This window comes from Juglans regia, chromosome 8, assembly GCF_001411555.2.
Source record: "Juglans regia cultivar Chandler chromosome 8, Walnut 2.0, whole genome shotgun sequence".
Taxonomy (NCBI): domain Eukaryota; kingdom Viridiplantae; phylum Streptophyta; class Magnoliopsida; order Fagales; family Juglandaceae; genus Juglans; species Juglans regia.
The window spans coordinates 14,144,580-14,166,487 of NC_049908.1; the positions used below are offsets into that span (position 1 = coordinate 14,144,580).

At 34.0% G+C, this 21,908-nt stretch overlaps 1 protein-coding gene across 1 annotated transcript; it reads left to right on the top strand.

The window, feature by feature from the left end:
- Positions 1-282: 282 nt before the first annotated feature.
- On the top strand, positions 283-21,226 carry LOC108981932 ((-)-kolavenyl diphosphate synthase TPS28, chloroplastic-like). The gene is made up of 15 exons (XM_035693033.1): positions 283-467; positions 1,109-1,192; positions 1,340-1,425; positions 1,731-2,010; positions 2,123-2,306; positions 2,420-2,634; positions 2,807-2,927; positions 3,019-3,131; positions 3,227-3,453; positions 11,119-11,234; positions 13,597-13,695; positions 14,032-14,246; positions 16,875-17,014; positions 17,604-17,802; positions 20,988-21,226. Exons 1-15 carry the CDS (start codon positions 389-391, stop codon positions 21,224-21,226), a joined length of 2,397 nt encoding a protein of 798 aa, XP_035548926.1. The 5' UTR covers positions 283-388.
- Positions 21,227-21,908: the final 682 nt, after the last annotated feature.

Here is a 21,908-nt window from a genome sequence, read left to right on the forward strand (position 1 = left end):
GTACTATCCAAACGTACGTACCCAAAATGTCCCCTCCATTGCTAAAATTAATTCCTGACTTTGTACTTACATAATTTTTTTACAAAAATAAGTATGATGATAATTATAATTATAATAATAATAATAAAAAATAAATAAATAAAACAACAAGAACTACGACGATAATTAAAATAAAATAAAATAAAATAAAATTTAAAAAAAAAAAAAAAAAAACGAGCTTTTGATCGTAGAGTAGAGAGAGGAAAAGGACAGGACTGAACTCGGTCCATAGTTTTGGGAAGAATATCTTGGGAACTCGTTTCCGTCCGCTTCCTTCCGGCCTCTCCTTCTAAATTCTCCCAATTTCGCTATACGTTCCTGATCTCCACAGCTGGTATACATAAACATCATGTCCTCGCACTCAAACCTTTTCCATCTCTCTCCTGTAATTTCCTGCATCCTACCACGGCCTTGCTCGACCTTCCAGAGTAAGTTCTTCACCTTCGTGCATAGATATTCTGGTTGTATGTTATTTCGTCAGTTTAAAATGTGGAAACAGCAAGCGTTCTAGCTTTCATACCCATGTAAGAATTGCTGAATACCCTGCTCAAGTCTTCTACGATTCTGACCATATATAAACTTCACTTGGCATGTTTTCTAGCTAGCTATGATATTCTTGCTGAGGAAAGATAAAGAAAATATCTCAAAAGCTTGAAAGCTTGAATATTTCTTTCCGTTTGCAGTTAAACAGAGTCAAAAGTCTGAAAAGTACTTGTGTTTCCGGCAGTGGTTTTAGAAAGGCAAAACACATTAATTTAAAGACAAATTACCAACGAGATGGCATGCAGCTTTAGTTCAATTTGCATTGGATGCATTTAAATACAGAATAGTAGTGGGTTCCGTACTAGTTCATCAGTTCAAGACTTTGCGGAAAGAATTGTACTATTTTCTCACGGGAATTTTGCTTCGATCCCATTTGTTATTGGATTTCTTTTCAAAGGAATATAAAAACTTGGTTCCAAATGGCAGCAATATTCACCTATCAAGAGGACTACATGATTTGTACTTATACGTTGTCTTTTCTTAAAATATTAGTATTTATCGATCGCATCGCTATCATATTTTATAGGTGTCTGGCCATTCGGGGCTAAAGACAAGCGACCAAACTCTCCCCTGAGATGCAGCACAAAATCCAAACCTGGGACGACTCAAGGTACGTATATACGAGCAGGGGGCCGACGAGGATACTAAGTTTTAGGGGGGACTACAAAAATAATATTTTATTGGGACTCAAGGTATTATACGTTTATCTGAAATGCATTTATTTAATTAAATCAATTATCATGTCTCCAAAACGCAGACGGGTTTCAAAATGTTCTGCCGGCGGTCATAAAGTGGCGTGAGGTTGTGGAGGATGACACAGATAGGGAAGCTGATGATCTCAAGGTGATTTGAACATTTTTTTTTCAACCTTACTTTTAACTCTTTTCATGATTTGTTTTAGGATGCTACGACGTCCAACAAGAAAAGCTACCGACCTTTTGTACTGACAGTGTTAAAACATTTTTTTCTTGTTTTTTTTTCACAGAATTTTTTTGTGCATTAAAAAAAAAAAAAAAGACACGTACTAAAAGATAAATAAACATAAATACTAAAAAAAATACATTTCGGAAAATCGATAGACTCTATCATTTTCCTTTTTTTTAATAGTGTTATAATGTTTCATCAAATCATGTTATACGTACGTACAGGAACGCGTGGATTCCATCAAAACGATGTTGTCGTCCATGAAAGATGGAGAAATCAGCATTTCGGCTTATGACACAGCATGGGTTGCTCTTGTACAAGATGCCAATGGAAGTGGTCTTCCTCAGTTCCCATCTTCCCTTCGCTGGATTGGCAACAATCAACTTCCCGATGGTTCATGGGGAGATAGCGAAATCTTCTTCGCTTATGATCGGATACTCAACACTTTAGCCTGCATTATTGCTTTAAAATCCTGGAATATTTTTCCTGAAAAGTACGCAAAAGGTATTAATTAACGTACAGTTTCTTTTTCTTTTCTTTTTTTCAATTCAATGTGCTTTGGACTTCCATATATATATATACATGTAATTCTAACGGTGGATTGTCATTGTAATAGGAATTTCATTTTTGAATGAAAATCTGTCAAAGCTTGAATCCGAGAATGATGAGCACATGCCAATTGGCTTTGAAGTTGCTTTCCCTTCGCTTTTGGAAATTGCTCGTAGTTTAAACATTGAAGTGCCTTACGATTCTCCTGTCTTTCAAGATATATATGCAAAGAGAAATGTAAAGCTTGCAAGGTAGATTTAGCTCATTGCTCAGACTTCACGCACAAAGAAAAAGGTCATTCCAGATTATTATGTCTTACATGGGTGTAATGACTATGTCTTGTGTATATGCATGCATGCGATAGGATACCAAGGGACATCATGCACAAAGGTCCCACAGCTTTGCTCCATAGTTTGGAAGGGATGCCAGACCTAGACTGGGAAAAGCTTCTTAAACTGCAGTCCCAAGATGGTTCCTTCTTGTTCTCTCCTTCCTCCACTGCCTTTGCACTCATGCAGACCAAAGACCTAAATTGTTTGAACTACTTAAATAGGGTGGTCCAGAGGTTTAATGGTGGAGGTAAGTGTCTTTTCAACAATTCATAAAATTCAAGCTCATCCCGTACTGACTTCATGAAAATCTCAAATAGAAAAAAGAAATACACGTGAAATAAGTTCTACAGATTATTTTGTTCTCTTCAACTATGCTATTGCTTTTAATTCGATTTTTCTAAGCTTCAATCTGCCTTTAGTCCCCAACGTGTATCCAGTGGACTTGTTTGAACACATTTGGGCAGTGGATCGGTTGCAGCGGCTAGGAATTTCCAGATACTTTCAACCTGAGATCAAGGAATGTTTGAATTATGTTTACAGGTATGTGTGTGTGTGTGTATTATATATATTTGACCCACTACAGGAATACTTAATTAATTAATTAATTAATAATGTTCATTTTAATTTACAGATATTGGACACATAAAGGGATATGCTGGGCGAGAAATTCAGACGTTTATGACATTGATGACTCGGCCATGGGATTTAGGTTACTTAGATTGCATGGCCACGAGGTTTACGCTGGTATTACGGCCGTTCCAATATATATAGGGATCAATATGATCGATGTTTTCAATATAATTAGCATTAATTATGTTTTTTTGACATGATCATGACAGATGTGTTCCAGCATTTTGAGAAAGGTGGGGAGTTCTTCTGCATTGGCGGGCAGTCTACACAGGCTGTGACAGGAATGTTTAACCTGTATAGGGCATCTCAGGTGCTCTTTCCAGGAGAGAGAATCCTTGAGGATGCAAAGCAATTCTCATCCAACTTCTTGAGAAAAAGACAAGCTGCTAATCAGCTCTTTGACAAATGGATCATTACCAAGGACTTATCTAGCGAGGTATATGTGATCGCATCGATCCGTCCGATTTTATAAATTCAAGATAATTTAATATATTCATTAACAAAGTGGGCAAGAATTAATTACTTGGCTGCTTAATTAATAATCAAAAGGCTATTCGAAATAAAGAAGTGGATTCTACAACATTTACTGCTATTCATTAAGATTTCTTCAAATTCTTACTCAAACATAAGAGTGTTAAATATTTTAAGATGAACATTAATAATTAGATATTCGATTTTCTATGATCCACAATAACAAAATAATAACAGCTAGAAAACAAACCTCCCTCCATTCCAATTTGATACAAAATCTAACTTGACTATAAATGAAAGATCATCCTAACAACTTTACCTCCAAATATCTCCCGATGGTTAGAGGAGCAATGATGTTGTATGTGAGAACCTTTTAACCCCTCAATACTATTTATAGACTTCTAACCATCAAGAAATATAAGACTTTGTGTTTGACTATGATTAGAAATATAGAGTTTATAATCTTATTTCATTATAACTCATCTATTAACTGATAAGTTTTGAGCTATTCCAAACTCTATCAAGATGGGTGTGTGAAACATAGAGTTTAAATAAAACTCTTACATTCTCCCACTTGGCCTGTACGCCCATAAAAATAATATTTTCCGTTCATGGATTTATTACTGGAAATTAACCATACCGCGCAAATTCATTTCCAGAAAACTTTCATATTTCAAAACACATTACATGAGTTCCGTAATATCAATGTCAAACTAGCTAGAAATGTGAGTCAATGCGGTCCTCTGTTATATGACCAACAAATTCTCTTCCATGTATCACAACATCAGTAACTTAACTCAATACTATCTTTAATTGGGACAATTATGACTAATACTGTAATGCCTTGGGTTCTACTTCATATCTATTGTAGACATTATCTTGTCATCATCCATATAGACTATTTAATATACATATAAAGTGGAAAGACAAAAAAATAGAAATAACCATAATAAATATATTTCAATGTCCAGTAACAAAATACTCAGCATACCAATTGTCTCTTTAACATGTTCACATCATGGGTATAAGCATATGACTCATCTTTTCAACATGTCCTTTAAAGTATAATCGTTAATGCACTATTGTTATAAACATATTTGTTTCTGTACTTTTTCCTTAACACTAAGATATTTAAAATTTTATTAAATACTTATCATTCGTAGAAAAATACTCTTCGGAATTATTGCCATACATTTTTAGCAATTTGGCTATAAGTCGACAATTCCAAGTCCTAAGATAAATTTTCTCAATCAGATACCATACACTGTGGCTTCAAAGCAAACCACAAACCCAGTCCCTATTGCACATGAAACAGTAAGAAATTTGTCTCATATTTTTCCATAAAATAACTCTACTAGATAGCAAAATACACAACCATAACTGTATTTTATATCATTTGAGTGATTCCACAAAATAGGGTTTGAATATACATGTGATACCCTATATGATAAGAATAAGGGTAGGTGGTTATGGGATCCCATATTGTTCTAGAATGAGAAGTTCTAACTCTTTATATGGTTCCAATGATACTCCAATTGTAACATTGATTAGTCATTTTGAAGTATAGACCATATGGTTTGGGCCTTCCATTGAGGTGTTACAAATGGTATCAGAGCATATCCCAACCAAAAATATAGGACTTGAGTCGTGCTACCTACAACGGACAGGCCCGACGAGGAAGTCGGGAATTTAAGGGAGTTTAAGGGAGTAGATTGTGATACGTTATATGATAAAAATAAGAGTAAGTGGTGTATGGGATCCCACATTGCTTGAGAATGAGAAGTTCTAGCTCTTTATAAGGTTCCAATGGGGCTCCAATTGTATCATTGACTAGTCTTTTCAGAGTATAAACCATGTGGTTTGGGTTTGCCATTGGAGTGTTATAGTACAGTTACCTTAAGAGTATCAGTTCTCCTTAAGGTAACAATATAGTCTTTAATTTATTGTAAAAAACTTTACATTCTTTTCATAACTTTTAGGTCAAACATCATTGGCAACAACCAAGAATACCAACTGAGAAATTGATATTCAACCTTACATAAGTTTGTGGAATCATCAGATTTATTGTAGCAATCATATACAAAATTTCCATAACAACTTAATCAGTTCGAGGACACTGTAAAATACTGAGCATGTCACATTTTATTTTTAAAACATCTATTGAACAACAACTCTTAATATAAAATCTTCCAAAATTCTATACAACTATACTGAGACAATCCTAACAGTCATCTTCTTAGTATTAAAATTCAATCCTAGTTACGAAAGATGTCTCATTCATGAATTTCATTTTTAAACTTCTTTAGAGACATAACTTTAATGTCATACTACAAACCATAATTCATACTTACCAGAAGTAATATACATGCATGACCATAAATACAAATATACTCTCACTGACTTACGAGTATATACATTAACAATATTTTTCTTAATTCTAAAACAGTATTGGTATTATCAAATTTTATATACCAATTTTTCAAAAAATTCAGTTACCTCTTCTTAGTAATCATTTTATTCGTTTTTTGTAGATTTCAGACTTTCACTTTACAATTATTTTCACATCTATTTGATGTAACTCTAGACCATAATGAGCTATTAATGCAATAATGATTCTTAATGGGTTCTTTCAGGTTTATTAGAAATCTCTTTCTAATCAATGCTCATTTCTGAGTGAAATCCTTAATTACAAGTCTGATTTTATATCATTCAACATTGCCTTTAAAATCAGAGTTTTGTCTCCAACACCCATTTATATTTGAATTTTTATACGTTTCAGATGATTTAGACAAAATTACAAACTTTATATTGATTCATGGATTTCAATCACTCTTTTATGCATCGGTCTTTTATAAAATCACTCATTTCTATAATTTGTGAAAACATATGCGAACCTTCATTTATTTCTATGTAAAAATCAAATTTTGAAAATACACCACGTAACCAAAAATCAAATCAAGAAAATCACATGAGGCTACCTGTTCTAATATCTCCCTGGCCAATTCTTCAACAGTGTTTCTCTTATGAGGTAGATGATCATTTGCTTGTTGTTCTATGTTATCATTAAAATAATCATAAAATGAACTATTAGCATTTTCAAAGTACAAGAATGCACTTCACAACAATCGCATCTCTAGTTTTTATACTCTCACTGATTTTGCCAGCCATGTGGAATTTGACATTTCAATTTCCTCAAAATTCAAATTATGAATAGAGAAAATACAACCTAAATCATTTAGATCTCCCTAAGTAATCAATAATGTACACATTAACTATTATACAATCCACATTTCTTTCATTTGGGTTGTAAAGTCTAACTTTAGTTTGACTATTCATACATGTATATGCTTTAAATCAAGTATCCTATCACTCCACAACTCAAAATAAATCTTTGAGACTACTTACTAGGAACACAATTTAAGATATATATCATTGTCTTTGATAATTTTATTTTCAAGAAGTTCACAAAATAGGTCAGGGTTTTGACCTGAATCATAATACTTTTCCTGGCACTCACTACTTCAATCCAATTCGATAATTTTCATCTTTCTACCTAACTGCATTTCCTCCCCATGAGAAGTACCTCAAGAATTTCTAATGACTTGAGACTTCTCATGTAGCAGATAATATATCCATACCATGAAAATTATCTATGAAAATAATGAAATACTTATATCTATCAAACATTTTAGAAAAAATGTTTACATGCGTCTATATGCATCATCTCAATAAACTCTCTATTCCTTATATCATCTTTTCTTAATATGTTTAATTTGTTTTCCTTTTATACAAATCAACACACATTCTGAGATTAGAAAATCTAAATGTGAAAAATATTTTATATACTAACCTCTACAACTTTTCTTGGAGATATTCTCCAAACTTTTATGTCACAAATTATATTTCAAATTCTATGCTACAAATTGTAAAACAAATTTCATGAATCATTTTTCACTTGGTTCCAATACATTCCTCATGAGTGAAAAGGAAAAACTTTTAACAAAAACCCTATTATAAAGGCAAATAAAAATTTTATTGGAAGGAAAAATGGAACAAACATAAATGACATTTTGAAACAATTTAAAATTTTGAATATTTGTGCTCAAGTTCAACCACTAAAACAAGTATCAACATTTATAGAGTTTGATTTGAAACTTATGCAAACAAAATAAATATGAACATTTGCACTCAAATTCAACCACTAAAATAAGTATCAACACTTATAGAGTTTGACTTGAAACTTATACAGACGAAATACATATGAACATTTACACTCAAGTTAAATCTAAAAAGAATGTATAAACATGTATAAGATCTTATTTGAAACTTATACAGAAGAAAAAAAAAAAAGTTTATTCTTCCATTCGAATCATGTCTTATGCTTAGTGCACCTAAACCTTCATGTATAATTGTTTCTTTCAAAATTCAATTGATACAATTCTTATATTTTCATCACCATCATTTCCTTCATTTCCCAAAAGATACAAATGACTTTTCATACAAATTATCAAAATAAATTTATATCTAGCTAACAATCATGCTACCAACTTTTTCTTGTCTCATTAGTTTAATGAAATAATAATGCCTCTGAAGTAAACCATTATATACAAAACTAAGAAATTCCTTTAGTTTGATATGTGTAGTAATTAATCCAATATTTTTAAATATTGTACTTTTCTAACCCTTATCACTATTCTCAATAATAATTGATGTTAAGAATTAAAATGGATAAATCATGGTTTAAAACTCTTAGTGTAAATTTGGCATGCTCATGTTTCTCTATACTAGAGTTCATTCCGTATAGAAAACCTTGTAAAAATATTTGTATACTTACTGTAAAAAAAGCATTTTAATCACATTAATGCTTTGAATTCGACACTCAAAAACAATAATCAAAATTTAAAAAATTATGGATGAACTAGTAGTTGCATCAAGACCCTCTTTTGGGATTAGATCTTGATATACAAAGTGTTCTCACCAGTATTAAATTATGTGAATGAACTAGTTCTATTATCAGAATTCTCCTTTGGGATTAAACTCTGACATATAAAGTGTTCCCTCTAACCTGAAATTATGTGGACGAACTAGTTGTATCACCAGAATTCTCCTTTGGGAGTAAACTTTGGCATACAAATTATTCATAAACTTTGGCATACAAATTATTCAGCCCCAACTTTACTTTGATGAATGAACTAGTAGTGTCATCAATACCCTCCTTTGGGAGTAGATCTTAACACACAAATTCGTTCACTCCAACTTTTTCTTTGATTGATGAACTTGTAGTGTTATCAAAATCCTCCTTTGGGAGTAGATCTTGGCACACAAAGTGTTCACTCCATCATATCCACGTTACTATGGAATTTAATGATTTTTCACCAAAATTAAAAAAATTGTGTACCTTTAGGCAACCAATCTTTTCTTTAATTTTTATGTAAATCATTTGCCTCATATTGAATAAACAAATATATATGTCATGATAATAAGAGCCAAAATAAACAATTCATAAAATTGCAGCGCCATGTACATAGAATTGGGAGAAACGAAACTCTCTTTGGTTCGGCGCAACTGTGGACATTGCTGGTGAGGGGAAGGTGGCATGGCGTCCCCAACCTCCTCCTGCAACTAATGTCCACCTCCATTTACGATTCCCCACCCCCCCCCACCCCTTTTTTTTATTTATTTAACAATCATCACTACCATGGCCACTGGGCTTTAAAGCCCTCTACGCTGCCATCACGGAGACATCGTGGAGGAGGTTTCCAAACTCCTCCCAGTATTGACAACCATAAGCCCCGACGAGTTCCATAATCTGGCAGGGGTTTTGGGCTTCTCAACCCCTTTACATCGGCGTCGTGTTGAGCCATTGGCCACCGCACACAGTGCTCTGCCCCACATCTAGCGGTTGAACAATACACAGGCTACACAACCACACAGGGGCGACTCGCATGGTTTTCTCCATAACCCTCAACTTCCTATGTTTCTTCGAAACACATCCTCAATATTTTCTCCACGTAACAATATACAACAGAGGAAAGAGAATATGAAGTGACAAAGTATATGCACAGTATGGGAGAAATAAGTACACTGAGACTCGAAATGCATTAATGAATGTCAGTGTATCGTTATTTCATAATACACAGAATCAATAAATTATTTAAAACATCTTCAGAAAATTTCTTTCTCAGATCGTAAAAACAATATTTTCAATCATTTGCAATATGATAAAATTACAATACACGAAAGCATATATTTACTGTATATTTTATCAAGATCACAAAAAATCTGCAACCTAAAGATCTGATACCACAAGTTAAATATTTTAATATGAACATTAATAATTGGATCTTCAATTTTTTATGATCCACAATAACAAAATAATAACAGTTAGAAAAACTTACCTCCCTCCATTCCAGTTTGATACAGAATCTGACATAACTATGCAAGAAGGATCACCCTAACAACTTTATCTCCAAATGTCTCCCGATGGATAGAGGCACAATAATGTTGTAGGTGAAAATCGTTTAATCCCTCCATACTATTTATAGAATTTTGGCCATAAAAAAATCTAAGACTTTGTGTTTGACTGTGATTAGAGATATAAAGTTAATCTTATCTCATGGGAGTTTTCTTATCTCATTATAACTCATCTATTAATTGATAAGTTTTGAACTATTTCAAACTCTATCAAGATGGGTGTGTGGGACATAGATTTTAAATAAAACTCTTACAAAGAGCCACATGATGTACTCAGACCACTCAAATGTGGCTCGATATCACAGTTCCTTGGCCAAAATTTTGTCAGAAGACTTTAAGGCTCCGTTTGGTTATTAAACTCATCTGAGTTCAACTCGGTTCAGTTTAATTTTAAGATAAGTCTAACATCCAAATACTCGACTCTCAAATTACTAAACTCATCTCAACTCAAAACTTTTTTACACGTAAGATCCACAACTTTTTCAATTCAACACTTCTTTACACATGGGACCCACAACTTTTTCAACTTCTCATGAATACACCTAAACTCATCTTAATATCCAAACACATTTTAACTCATCTTAGGTAGACTCCATAATACTCACTCTATCACCTCAACTCACTACTATTTATAAAGAGCTCAACTCAGCTCAACATTCGATCAATTGCAGCCTAACTTTTCACAAAAAGTGCCCCACATTCGACTTATCATTACTGGGAAAGAATTTGGCATATGAACAGTAGATCTCAAAAGGTTTACATGCATATATCGCTTCTACATGATGAGTTGTAATTTAGGATTAATCCATTTTCCAAAATTTAGGTATCTTCGCTGCAAAATATCTTTTTTATGGCAAATTTCACAGTTTTTTTTTTTTATAACAACGGATCTCATTCCATTCATTTAAAGAGGACATACAAATTTGACTTTAAACAACAAGTCAATTACAAACGTTAGTAGAATTCTAGTACACTATTGTGACCGACATGGTCTAGTCCAGACGGCTTATCTCTAAAGACCGAAGTCTAAGAGATAGCACAACTCTGTTCCTGGCAGAATTTGCAATAACCAAACACAAAACTCCATACCCAACTGCATTGTGGTCTCTTGCTTCCATAAATTACCCGCCCCAGTTATTTTTAGTTGCAAAAATAGGTAGGGTACGCACTGCAAGTCCCATGGTATGCAAGCTTACCTCGCGTGGAGACAAGATTCTACTTAGAACAATATGGTGGCAAGGATGATGTCTGGATTGGCAAAACCCTTTACAGGTACTACTACTTCTCTCTCGACTCTCAATTGTGTAGCTAGTCTCCATCCACTTGTACTGTGTTAGATCGACCTTTCCTCTTTAGTTTTATATGGTAGCTAGGTATAATGCTTTAGAATTTCGCAAAAAACGTTTTGAGCTTCTTTTTTTTTTTTTTTTTTTTGAGAAAGAATGGAAATCAAAGTTTTTAGTATTTATTTTAATAAGTTTTACATTCATTAGGATTTATGAAAGTGAATATAAGGTAGAGACGAAAAGTTGTTTAAATATAATATTTTAAAAGTAATTTTATTTTGTAAGTTTTAAAAGTTGTATTATTTTTTGTGTTTAGAGAATAACTGGATGAAAATTTGAAAAGTTAAAATGGTTTTTTTTTTAATTTAATGGTTAATTATAAAATTAGTCCCTGGGTTTTAACTAGGTCGTTCGTTTGCAAATCACTCGCTTGGTTTCAATTTTTTACAATTTACTCCTTGAGTATACAAATTTTTTCAATTAACTAAATCCTTTTGTGCATCTCCCATTAATTTATAATCTAATGGCGAGGTTGACACATGTAAAATAATCAGAACTTTTTTTTTTTTTTTTTTGATAACCAACATTCATTCATAGAAATTCAATCAGTACAAGTACTTGTTTTTCTCAATCCAAATAGCTTGAGCAACAAACATAGGGACATCAGCCCACCACATCTCTATATTATCAACATTAATTCCAAACATAACGTGGTAATCTATGAGTCACCTCATTTCCCATGTGATGCACATCCTGTATTTCAACTTCACTAAAATAATATAGCAGGCTTCTAGTCTCTTTAATGAGATTACCAGTTGCTAAGAAAGATTCTTTCTCCTCTTGCATCTCTTTAACAATCAGCAAACAATCACTTTCAATAATAATTTTGGAGAATTCCAGATGGACACAAGGTTGTAAGTCCCTTAACAAAGCCAGAAGTTCAATAGTTTCAAGAACACATACATCATTCTCCACCTTACTAGCAGCCATTACCAAGCTTCCTTTCTCATCTCTAAGAACAACACCTACACCAGCTTTACGCATTTAGAAAAATATAGCACCATCTACATTCAGCTTTAAATAACCCACTAGTGGTGGTTTCCAACAACACATCAATTTAGCTTTTGTTGTTGATGTTGTTAAGAACTCCTTATAAGTTTTCTGCAAAGACAAAGTATGATCTATGACCTTAAGAGGCTCAAGAAGGAGTTTATCAATCTGCATTTATTTCTCCTAAACCAAAATCCCCAAGTAATGTGGAAAAAAATAGTCAAATCTGCTTGCTTGCCCTTCTCCATCACATATGTAGGCGAGAGCCAAGAAATTCATTCTTGTATCCATGTTCTGCATAAAAGGCAGGTAATTCTTCCCACAGATCCCTAATTGCTAGATAGGATATTAAACCTTGTGTAACATCCTCCTGGCTTGACTTACACAAAAAACATTGATCTTCCATATCTAGATTCCTCTTCTTGAGATTGCTTAGAGCAAGGCAGACCATCCTTACAATCTCTCCAAGCAAAAGTCTTAACTTTTTTAGGAACCTGCATCTTTCAAAGCCACTTCCACAGTTTAGAGTGATATGTACCTCTGGACCTTTCCATTCTTCTCTTATGTCCAAATCCATTTGTCCTCATACTAGTTCGAACACAACATGATCTTCAATATGACTGTAGTAATAATTGGATTGAAAAGAGCTCTAATAGACTCAACCTTCCACCACTTAGTCTCTTGATCAACAAGTGTATCCACTGTAGCTTCCTTGTGATGCTCTGCAAATCCATCCATTTCCTGCACCAGAGGCTTATGTCTAGGAACCTATGCATCAAATTATATCTTAATAGCTTTCCCATCCCCTACTCTCCATTTGCAGCCATCCAAAAGTCTTTTTGCTTTATTATTCTCAAATCCCTCTCAAAGCATATGAAGGATTTGCACCTAATCAGAACTTGACTGCATACAGTATAGGGAAATGATTGTACAGTTTAAGGGTGTGCAAGCCCTATGCACACCCTAGGATCACTATATTTAGCATTACTATTTTCTATTTATATTTCTATTTTTGTATTTTAAGTTTTAAATGTTTTTTTAATAAGAGAGTGCACAGGATATGACATGGAATATTCTAAGTGTCATTATGTATGCCTCCTTCATGCTACTAAATATTTGATACAAATTAAAACACAAGCATCGATGGTTCCATCTTCCCAATGGATCGGAAAATCTAAACTAATATTCAAACCCTCATATACATATATATATAGATGCAAGTTGCGAAATTTAATTAATTCTTCAAATTAATCTGTATAATACTCATGACTGATTTTGTTGGTTCCTTCTACGCGCAGGATGCCCTTTGTCAATAATAAAACCTATCTCGAACTGGCAAAATTGGACTACAACAATTGCCAAGCATTACATCGGATGGAATTGGATAGTATTCAAAAGTAAGTACGAAGAATGAGACGTGCATGTATTTCTTATAACTCTTTGAAATATCGATCATATAAATTAGCTTTAAGTTATCTATCAATTAATTCATTGATATCACATCAAGAGATATTAAATTAAGGATCGCATAATTAATATATATATACACTACAAGAAAACTACTTATTTGTGGCTAATTATTTCCTACAAAAATTATTATTTCTTACTAAAATGAGTCTATTTAATTTCATCGTAAATAGTCATTATCGTCATAAATGCTTGTTTTTCTTATAGTAATTGGCTGAATCATTGTTAATATATTGAGAGGTTATGCAATAATGATTCATATATAGGTGGTACGAAGAACGCAATCTTGGAGACTTTGGATTAAGCAGAACAGCCCTTCTGTTGGCTTATTTTTTGGCAGCAGCCAATATTTATGAACCGGAAAGGTCAAGGGAACGGCTTGTATGGGCTAAAACCACAGCCTTGGTCGAGGCAATCGCATCTTATTTTGATAAGGAAGAAATGAGGAGAGCCTTTCTAAATGAATTCGCGAAAAACATCAATACACGAGACTCCATTAATATCATGAGGTAAATTTAAATTTGGAATTTCTAGCCACATGCAGCAAAAACCCTCTGATCTTCTTTCTCTTCTTCTCTGCCTCTGCCTCTTGCATGCACAGCCACACCAAGCACAGTAGATTTTGTAGTGATCATCTGCAGTACATTTTGCGCTGTACGTACATTAAATAAAAGTTCCAAATTGATTTTGTACATATTTTTAAGAAATTGTGTTTGACAATAAAATTAATTTATGGTTGTTGGATAGGTTTTACGTACTTAATTTGATGTATAAATTATTGAAAATAATGAAGGCTGAAATAAAAATTTATTTTAAAATAGATATAAAAGATATACATTAAAGAGAAAATAAAAAATTAGAGAAAGTAAAAAAAATAATATTATATTAATATTGAAAGTGAAATACCTAATTTAATGTACATTAAAATCTTGCAATGGATAGACAAAAAGGCAAAAGGTGGCATTTTATCCAAAATTTGCCTAAAATTTGAACAAGGCCAATGTGAATGCTCTTATAAATAAACCTTTTACATTTAGTGCTAAAGGACATAAATTCGAGACTTTGAGTCCTAGAAGCTTCATTGTGAGTGAGGGATTGTTGGGTTCACAATATCACTCTATGAGATTGCTCTAAAAACACATTTGCAGGGTATGATGTGGAATATCATTACTTCTCTATACAGATTAAAAGTGTAACAATAATTATTACAAGTAAATTGCTCTCACGATCCAACATTCAACATTTTGGATGGATTAGTATTCTCTTGGTTATTATTGGACCACTAAATGGGAATCCCTACTTGGTCTTTAGTGGGATGCTAATTTTTTTCTATAACAAAATCATTCATTAATAAGGTTGTAACAACCATTACAAACTGTTTGTGTCAAGCCAAATGGCTTGAGAAACAACCATTGGAGCTTCAGCCCACCACATTTCAATATTCTCAACAATCCAAGCATAACGGACAAGCTATGAGCTACCTCATTTCCCAAACGATGCACATGTGGAATCTTATACTCAGCAAATAGTTCTAGCAGACGCTTTTTTTCTTTTAGCAAGTTCTCGATAGTTGAAAAGGGTTCTGCATCATCTTGTAGCTCCTTAACCATCAACAAACAATTACTTTCTAGAATTAGCTTTGAGAATCACAAATGAGCACACAGCTATAAGCCTCAAAACATTGCGAGAAGCTCAATAGTTTCTAAATCATGCACTTCATTATCTACTTTGCTAGCAGCCATCACAAGGTCTCCTTTCTTATCTCTAAGTACCACAACTACACTAGCCTTATGTATGTCAAAGAACATTACTCAATCCACATTCAGTTTGACGTAGCCAGTTGGGGGTGGGTTCCAGCAGCAAACAGTCTTGGATTTTGTAGTTGGTAAGGAGGTCAGACCCTTGTGAGTTTTCTTCAAAGATAATGCATAGTCAATCACACTAATTGGATCAATAAGAGTTATTTCAACTTACATCTTGTTTCTTTTAAACCAAAATCCCCAAGTTATTAGAAAGAGGGTTGTCAGGTCATTCATATTGCCCTTCTCCAACACATACAGTACAATAGTCATTAAGTTCATATCCCTCCCAATGTGCTTCATTGCAGGTAAATATTTGTTCCACAACTCTCGAATGGTAGGGCAAAAGATTAAAGCATGTTGAGTATCTTCTAGACAAGACTTGCAAAACCAACACTCATTTCCAACCTCCACATTCCTTTTCCTAAGATTAGATTGAGTAGTTAGACATTTTCTACAAGCTCGCCATGCCAATATCTTGATTTTATTGAGAACTTTCATCCTCTATAGGACTTTCCACAACATGAGATTGGCTATGAACTCTGGAGCTTTCCCCGTGGTTGCCTCAAAGTTGTTCTCTAAAAAATCTATAAGCACTTCGAATACTAAAATTGTCATTCTTTTCCTGTGTCTATATCCATTGATCTTCATTATGAGTTGGACAAAGGATTATTTTCAATATATCAGTAGCTATAATTGGATTGAATAGAGCTCTAACTTTCTCAACCTTCCACGACATAATATCTCGATCAATAAGATTATCCAGAGTATCTTCCTTATCATCTGCCTCTATCCCACTCCTTTCCTTTTGTAGAGCCTGATATCCAAGAATCTATGTATTTGTCTAGATCTTTACTGATTTTCCACCACCTACTCTTCATCTACAACCTTGGAGTAACAACTTTTTTGCTTTCCAAATTCCTCTCCAAGCATACGAGGGGTTTGTGCCCAACTTTGACTAGAAAAAACTGACTTTTGGAAAGTATTTTGCTTTGTATATTTTATGCAGCAAATTACCTTCATTTTGCAAGATTCTCCACCCTTGATTATGAAATCAATCATAAGGTGATGTCTGGATATAAGAAGTTTTTATAAATGATATAAAAGTGTTTCATAAATAATTATAAAATCTTGTTTAAATGAGAATTTGATAGAGTATATATTAAAAAGTAGTTGGACCAATCGAAAGTATACTTGGATGTGGATTTTTTTAGAACTTTTAGGCTGATATAATAAATAATTAAAAAAGTTATTCGAAGAAAGAAACACAACTAAAAAACATGGATGGATAAGTCATATATACTCAAGTGATATTAATTGCAGAAAATCGAATACAAAGAAGAATGGAGAGGCACTCGTCGGGATATTGCATGAATTCCTAAAGCGTCTCTCATCGGAGGCAATAGTTGTTCAGGACGGACAAGAAATCCGCCACCACTTACGGCAAGAGGTGAGTAATTTCTTGGAAAGCTACCACATTGGTAGCTAATAGTATTATCATAATACGTACAAATAAAAGCAATATAAGTACAGATGAGCTAGTGAACCATTTTGCCTAATTTTAAATAGTTTCATATGTTTTTAGATTTTTTTTTTTTTTTTTAATAAATACGCTGACATGACATTTTAATATCACTTGTCGAGTTTGATTGATTGCCACTTGACAATCTTGATCATGACGTTAGTCATATTGGAGCCTTTACCTTATAATTAATTGGATGGAAGGATTTAACTGCAAAAATTTGCATACTCAAAAAGTAAATTATAAAAGTTTGAAACCAATCGAATGATTTATTTGAAAACGAGTTAAAACTCAGGGACTGATTTTGTAATTAACCCTTTATTGAGCCTTTAATGTAGTCCCAACAAAAATCCACATAAGCAATAATATACTTAATTTGTAGGCCTGCTGTATATGTTTGTTTATCTTTCTCACTTGAAAGGATGGTTTTCAGGATAAAATGCATTTTGAGTAATGCTGTATATACTTAATTTTATTTTATTTTTTTGTTCTTTGTGTGTGGTACTATTAAATATAGTGGGAGAAGTGGCTGCTTGAGTGGTGCAGCGACGGCGATAGGCAAAAAGGAGAGGCAGAGCTACTCGCACATACGATAAATGTCGCTGCAGGCCATTCATTTTCAGAAGAGCTATTGTCCCATCCTCAATATAAGAGACTGTCCGGCCTCACTAACAAAGTCTGCTACAAACTTAGCTCGTACCAAAAGGACAAGGTTTGTTTTCTGAAAATATCAATAATGTTAATTTTAGAACGTAAAAGTTAGGCAATCTCTTTAAAAAATTTACTTTTGATATGAATCCAAGATGAGCTCCGATTCATCATTTTTATGATTGTACAAGTTATTTTGCTTCGAAGAGAGAGACACAAGTAAATCAAATATCTAGATATATAGGATACATAGTACTTAGCTCAATGTTTATTCTATTAAGCTATTATTTGGCATTTATTTTAAGTTATGAGACTTTTTTCTATAAGCATGATAAACATTTTGGCATATTTCTGACCAAAAACAGTACATTATTTGGGACGTTGTTTGTAAAAGCAAGCCATTACCAGTGTAACACCCCAAACCTGGGTGGCTTAGAGAATTATTATCTGTCACTCATAAATATGTCTCCCAACACATCCAAAGAAAAATCTCCAAAAACTTCATAAGTGAAATCAATCTCATATCTTCTAAATAATCTCATTACAACTCCACACAATTTTTAATGCAATAATAAAAAAAAAATATCAAAGGGTCCACAATCTCCCAATAATAGTAACATACAAAACTGATAAAACCATAGGTCTTACTAAACCCAAAAATATAATTAAAACTCAAAGACATTAAAACTAAGAACATCAGAAGTCCTTCTTCTAACCACATCTCCTCAACTTAAACATGTTCACCAATCTAATCCAGGTCCTCATTTGGACTCTCCACATCATCTGAAAAATATTATCATGATAGGGGGTGAGTTATCACAACTCAGTAAGCAGAAATCATATGCTAGCGTGCAAACATTAACATTTACAAAGAATAGCATGCAGAACAAAATATTTTCTAGAGTTATCATGCATAACAGAATATATTTTCAAGAGTAACAGAGCGATGGTTTTAAGACAAGTAAAAACCCATAGTGTTTTGGCATAACATAAACTGAGTATCATCATCAGATCAAAACAGAGCATCAAACAGAGCAGCGACCATGTTTCACCCCCGTGATAGGGTTGTGCTAACCCCGGTGGCCAAACCAGGCAGAGACAGAGGTGAAATCTTTCCTTTATTCTTCTCAGAACCCCGAGTGTGCACACAAGAAAGACCACAACAAAACCACTTTGTTTCCAAAGTGGGTGCACTCAGAGACAGAGAAGTTGGTACCAACCGAAACAGAGCAGAGCATAACAGAGCAGAGCAGAGCAAAGTAGAGACAGAGTCAAATACGAAAACCAGTACACCATGCCAAAGGTTTTCAGATGTTATATCAAAATAATACAGAGTACCAAAATAGAATCAGACAATTTACACACGCTGAACACAAAAGCCAGAACATCTTTCTAAATAAATGCACAACTTTTCATATTCTCAATATCGCTCTTTTTCTAGATTTTAGAAACCACATGACAGAATTTAGCTCATGTCTACACAATGCATGTCAAAACATATTTTTCTTTTTTTCGTACAGATTTCATGAGTATGCAAATAAATGACCGAGGTTAGTTTTGTTTTTCCCAAGTTCTCATTTCACTACAAAAATATGCAAGGTTTTCAGAAAATCAACCTCGGTCTCAATAATTCGTATAAGGCCTAGCATAGCAACCCCGCTTACCTGACTCCTGCAGCGTATTATCTATGACTTGAATACGGTCTCTATCCGTCTCGTCACCTATTCATAAAATAATATAAACTAAATATTAAAGTCCAACAATACAAAATTGGTCTTAAACAACTCAAGACCCAAACTCTAGACCATAATGCAGCGAGTTTAATCAAACTCAAACAGCCAAATAACAATCCGGACAGCCCACACTTCGACCCAAAATATTATATAGCAAACTCAATATTGTCCAATACAAGCGTCAAAACCAATGTCAACTCAAATCCCAATAACTCACACTTTTTCCAACAGTTCACAATTTCAAACAATTACCACCAACTTAACCAAACAATACTTCACAAAGCACACTTCTTTCCATTCACAACTCCATAACAGAAAGTATAAACTAATACTTCTAAATATTTTCTCAACCACCAATCCAACAATTCCACTACAATGTAACTTCAAATAATCCAAACCTAGGACATTACACCACAAGAAATTCATTATACCAAGAAATGCCCAAAGAGCTGCCCACTAAACTAATCTAAAAATGAAAACATTACCCACAAAAATTCAATGAGAAAAACTGGAAGTGTAACTGTGTGTGAGTGTGTGCGAGAAACAGAGGTAAGAAAACTTATCCACGGCAACAAGAAATTCCAGCAAAGGCTTCAATGCCTACCCGAAACACACCAACCCGAAGACTCACCACACACAACAATCAGAACCCACGGCCACAAACAAAACTGCAGAACATAGGAAGAGAGGTCGGCTGAGAATGAAACAAAGTGGAGGTTTGTTGCAGAAATAAAAGAGAGGGAGAAGAGGTCACCTGAGGGCTAAGCGCAGTGCAAGGAGGAATGAGAAGCCGAGTGTTGAAGGAGAACACCAACTGCCACACACGAAAAAATGTGAGAGAGAAGCTCTGTGAACTGCTGCAATGGAGAGGCTCGACAGTTGAGAAACTGATTTTTTGAGGGAAACTGAAAATGACGAAAGTAAGGGCAAGAGCTTCGGCAATAGGAACTGAAAATGACGAGGAGAAAAACTAGAATGAAACGGAAGAGAAATGAGTTAACGTGGGAGAAAGGAATGCAGAAGAAAAATCAAAGAAAAAGAAACGGAAACTGCGCAAAAGCAGGAAGGAGAAACGGAAGCTTGAAGAAGAACCACTCACCTCTCTAAAACGATGCCGTTCGGTGGTCTCACTAAGCACTAAAATGGCTGGGCCATTTTCACGCACTGGTCCAGGCCACTTTGACAAAGAGACTGGGCCTTACAACCAACCACTTGTGTCTTTGTTTTTTTTTTTTTTTTTTTTCGTTTTTGAAACCTTTTCCATTTAGGTGATTGCAATGTATGATTCCAATGCATTTTCTGATTAAAAAGATCATTTCTATTTAGTAAGGCCGATGTAAGTGTTGAAAATTAGCTTTACTTTATGTTAAAAATATAATAGAAATAATTAAATTTATTTGTTCCCATTAACTCAAGTTTTTTGGACAAATGATGATTTCACACTTTCATTTCCCGTTGTTAATTTCTTGGAGGTTCCTAATTTTCTGATTATGGGTGGATTTTCTAACTCATGCAGGGAGACAACAATTGCTGCCACAATATTACTTCATATGCTAATTATTGCCTCACAACACCAGAAATAGAATCTGAGATGCAAGAACTTGTGCAGTTGATACTCCACAACTCCAAAGATGATATTCATTCTGATATAAAGCAAACATTTCTCGCAATAGCAAAGAGCTTTTATTATGTAGCTTATTGTGATCATGGGACCATCAACTTCCACATTGCCAAAGTATTGTTTGATATAGTAGTTTGAGTGTTCTGTATGTGTACATTGATTCTGTCATTTATTTTGAAACTAGTTCGAGTAGTGCTCAATCACTACTTGTATATGATCTATTATATGACAATCAGTTTAAACTCTTATTACTAAACTCTGTAAACCGACATGATCTCTGCTCACAACAAATCCATATACAGCATGACACCACGAATGGCCTCGTCCAAACCACTAGAACTCTAGCTCATCAATGATTGAAGTCACTAGCAATCTCTAAAACACAGTTAACTATGTGTTTCACACACCGGTCACCAGGCTCAATGATCTTACAACACGAGAAATGTAAAGGCTCAGGGGTAGTGAAACTCCTCAAATGCCTAAGTCAGTTTTTTTATTCTTAGAGAGAATTTTTGTATGTAAGAGTACATGAGAATCAGTTTCTGACTTGGGGTTGAGCTTTTATACTTCCTATTGAGGTGGGCCCCATTTCCTATGCCAAGGGCGTCCATCTCACGTACAGGGTATCACACCGTCATATTTAATGCGGCATGCTTCCCCCGGGCCCCATCCCATGTGGTTGATGGGTGAATGCGGACACTACCTGGGCATTTAGTTAGGAACAATTCTACCTAACAAGTTCTCCTATCTACATTCCATATTTGCAATTCATCCGGACAAGGTTGTGTCTAAGTAAGCGTTATCCCATCTCCCATGGCAA

Excerpts from the sequence above, each read along its gene's own strand:
- LOC108981932 (XM_035693033.1), top strand. The coding sequence starts at position 389 with ATGTCCTCGCACTCAAACCTTTTCCATCTCTCTCCTGTAATTTCCTGC. Across the intron at positions 468-1,108 it reads GCCTTGCTCGACCTTCCAGA|GTGTCTGGCCATTCGGGGCT; the intron begins GTAAGTTCTTCA and ends CATATTTTATAG. Across the intron at positions 11,235-13,596 it reads ATTGGCAAAACCCTTTACAG|GATGCCCTTTGTCAATAATA; the intron begins GTACTACTACTT and ends TTCTACGCGCAG.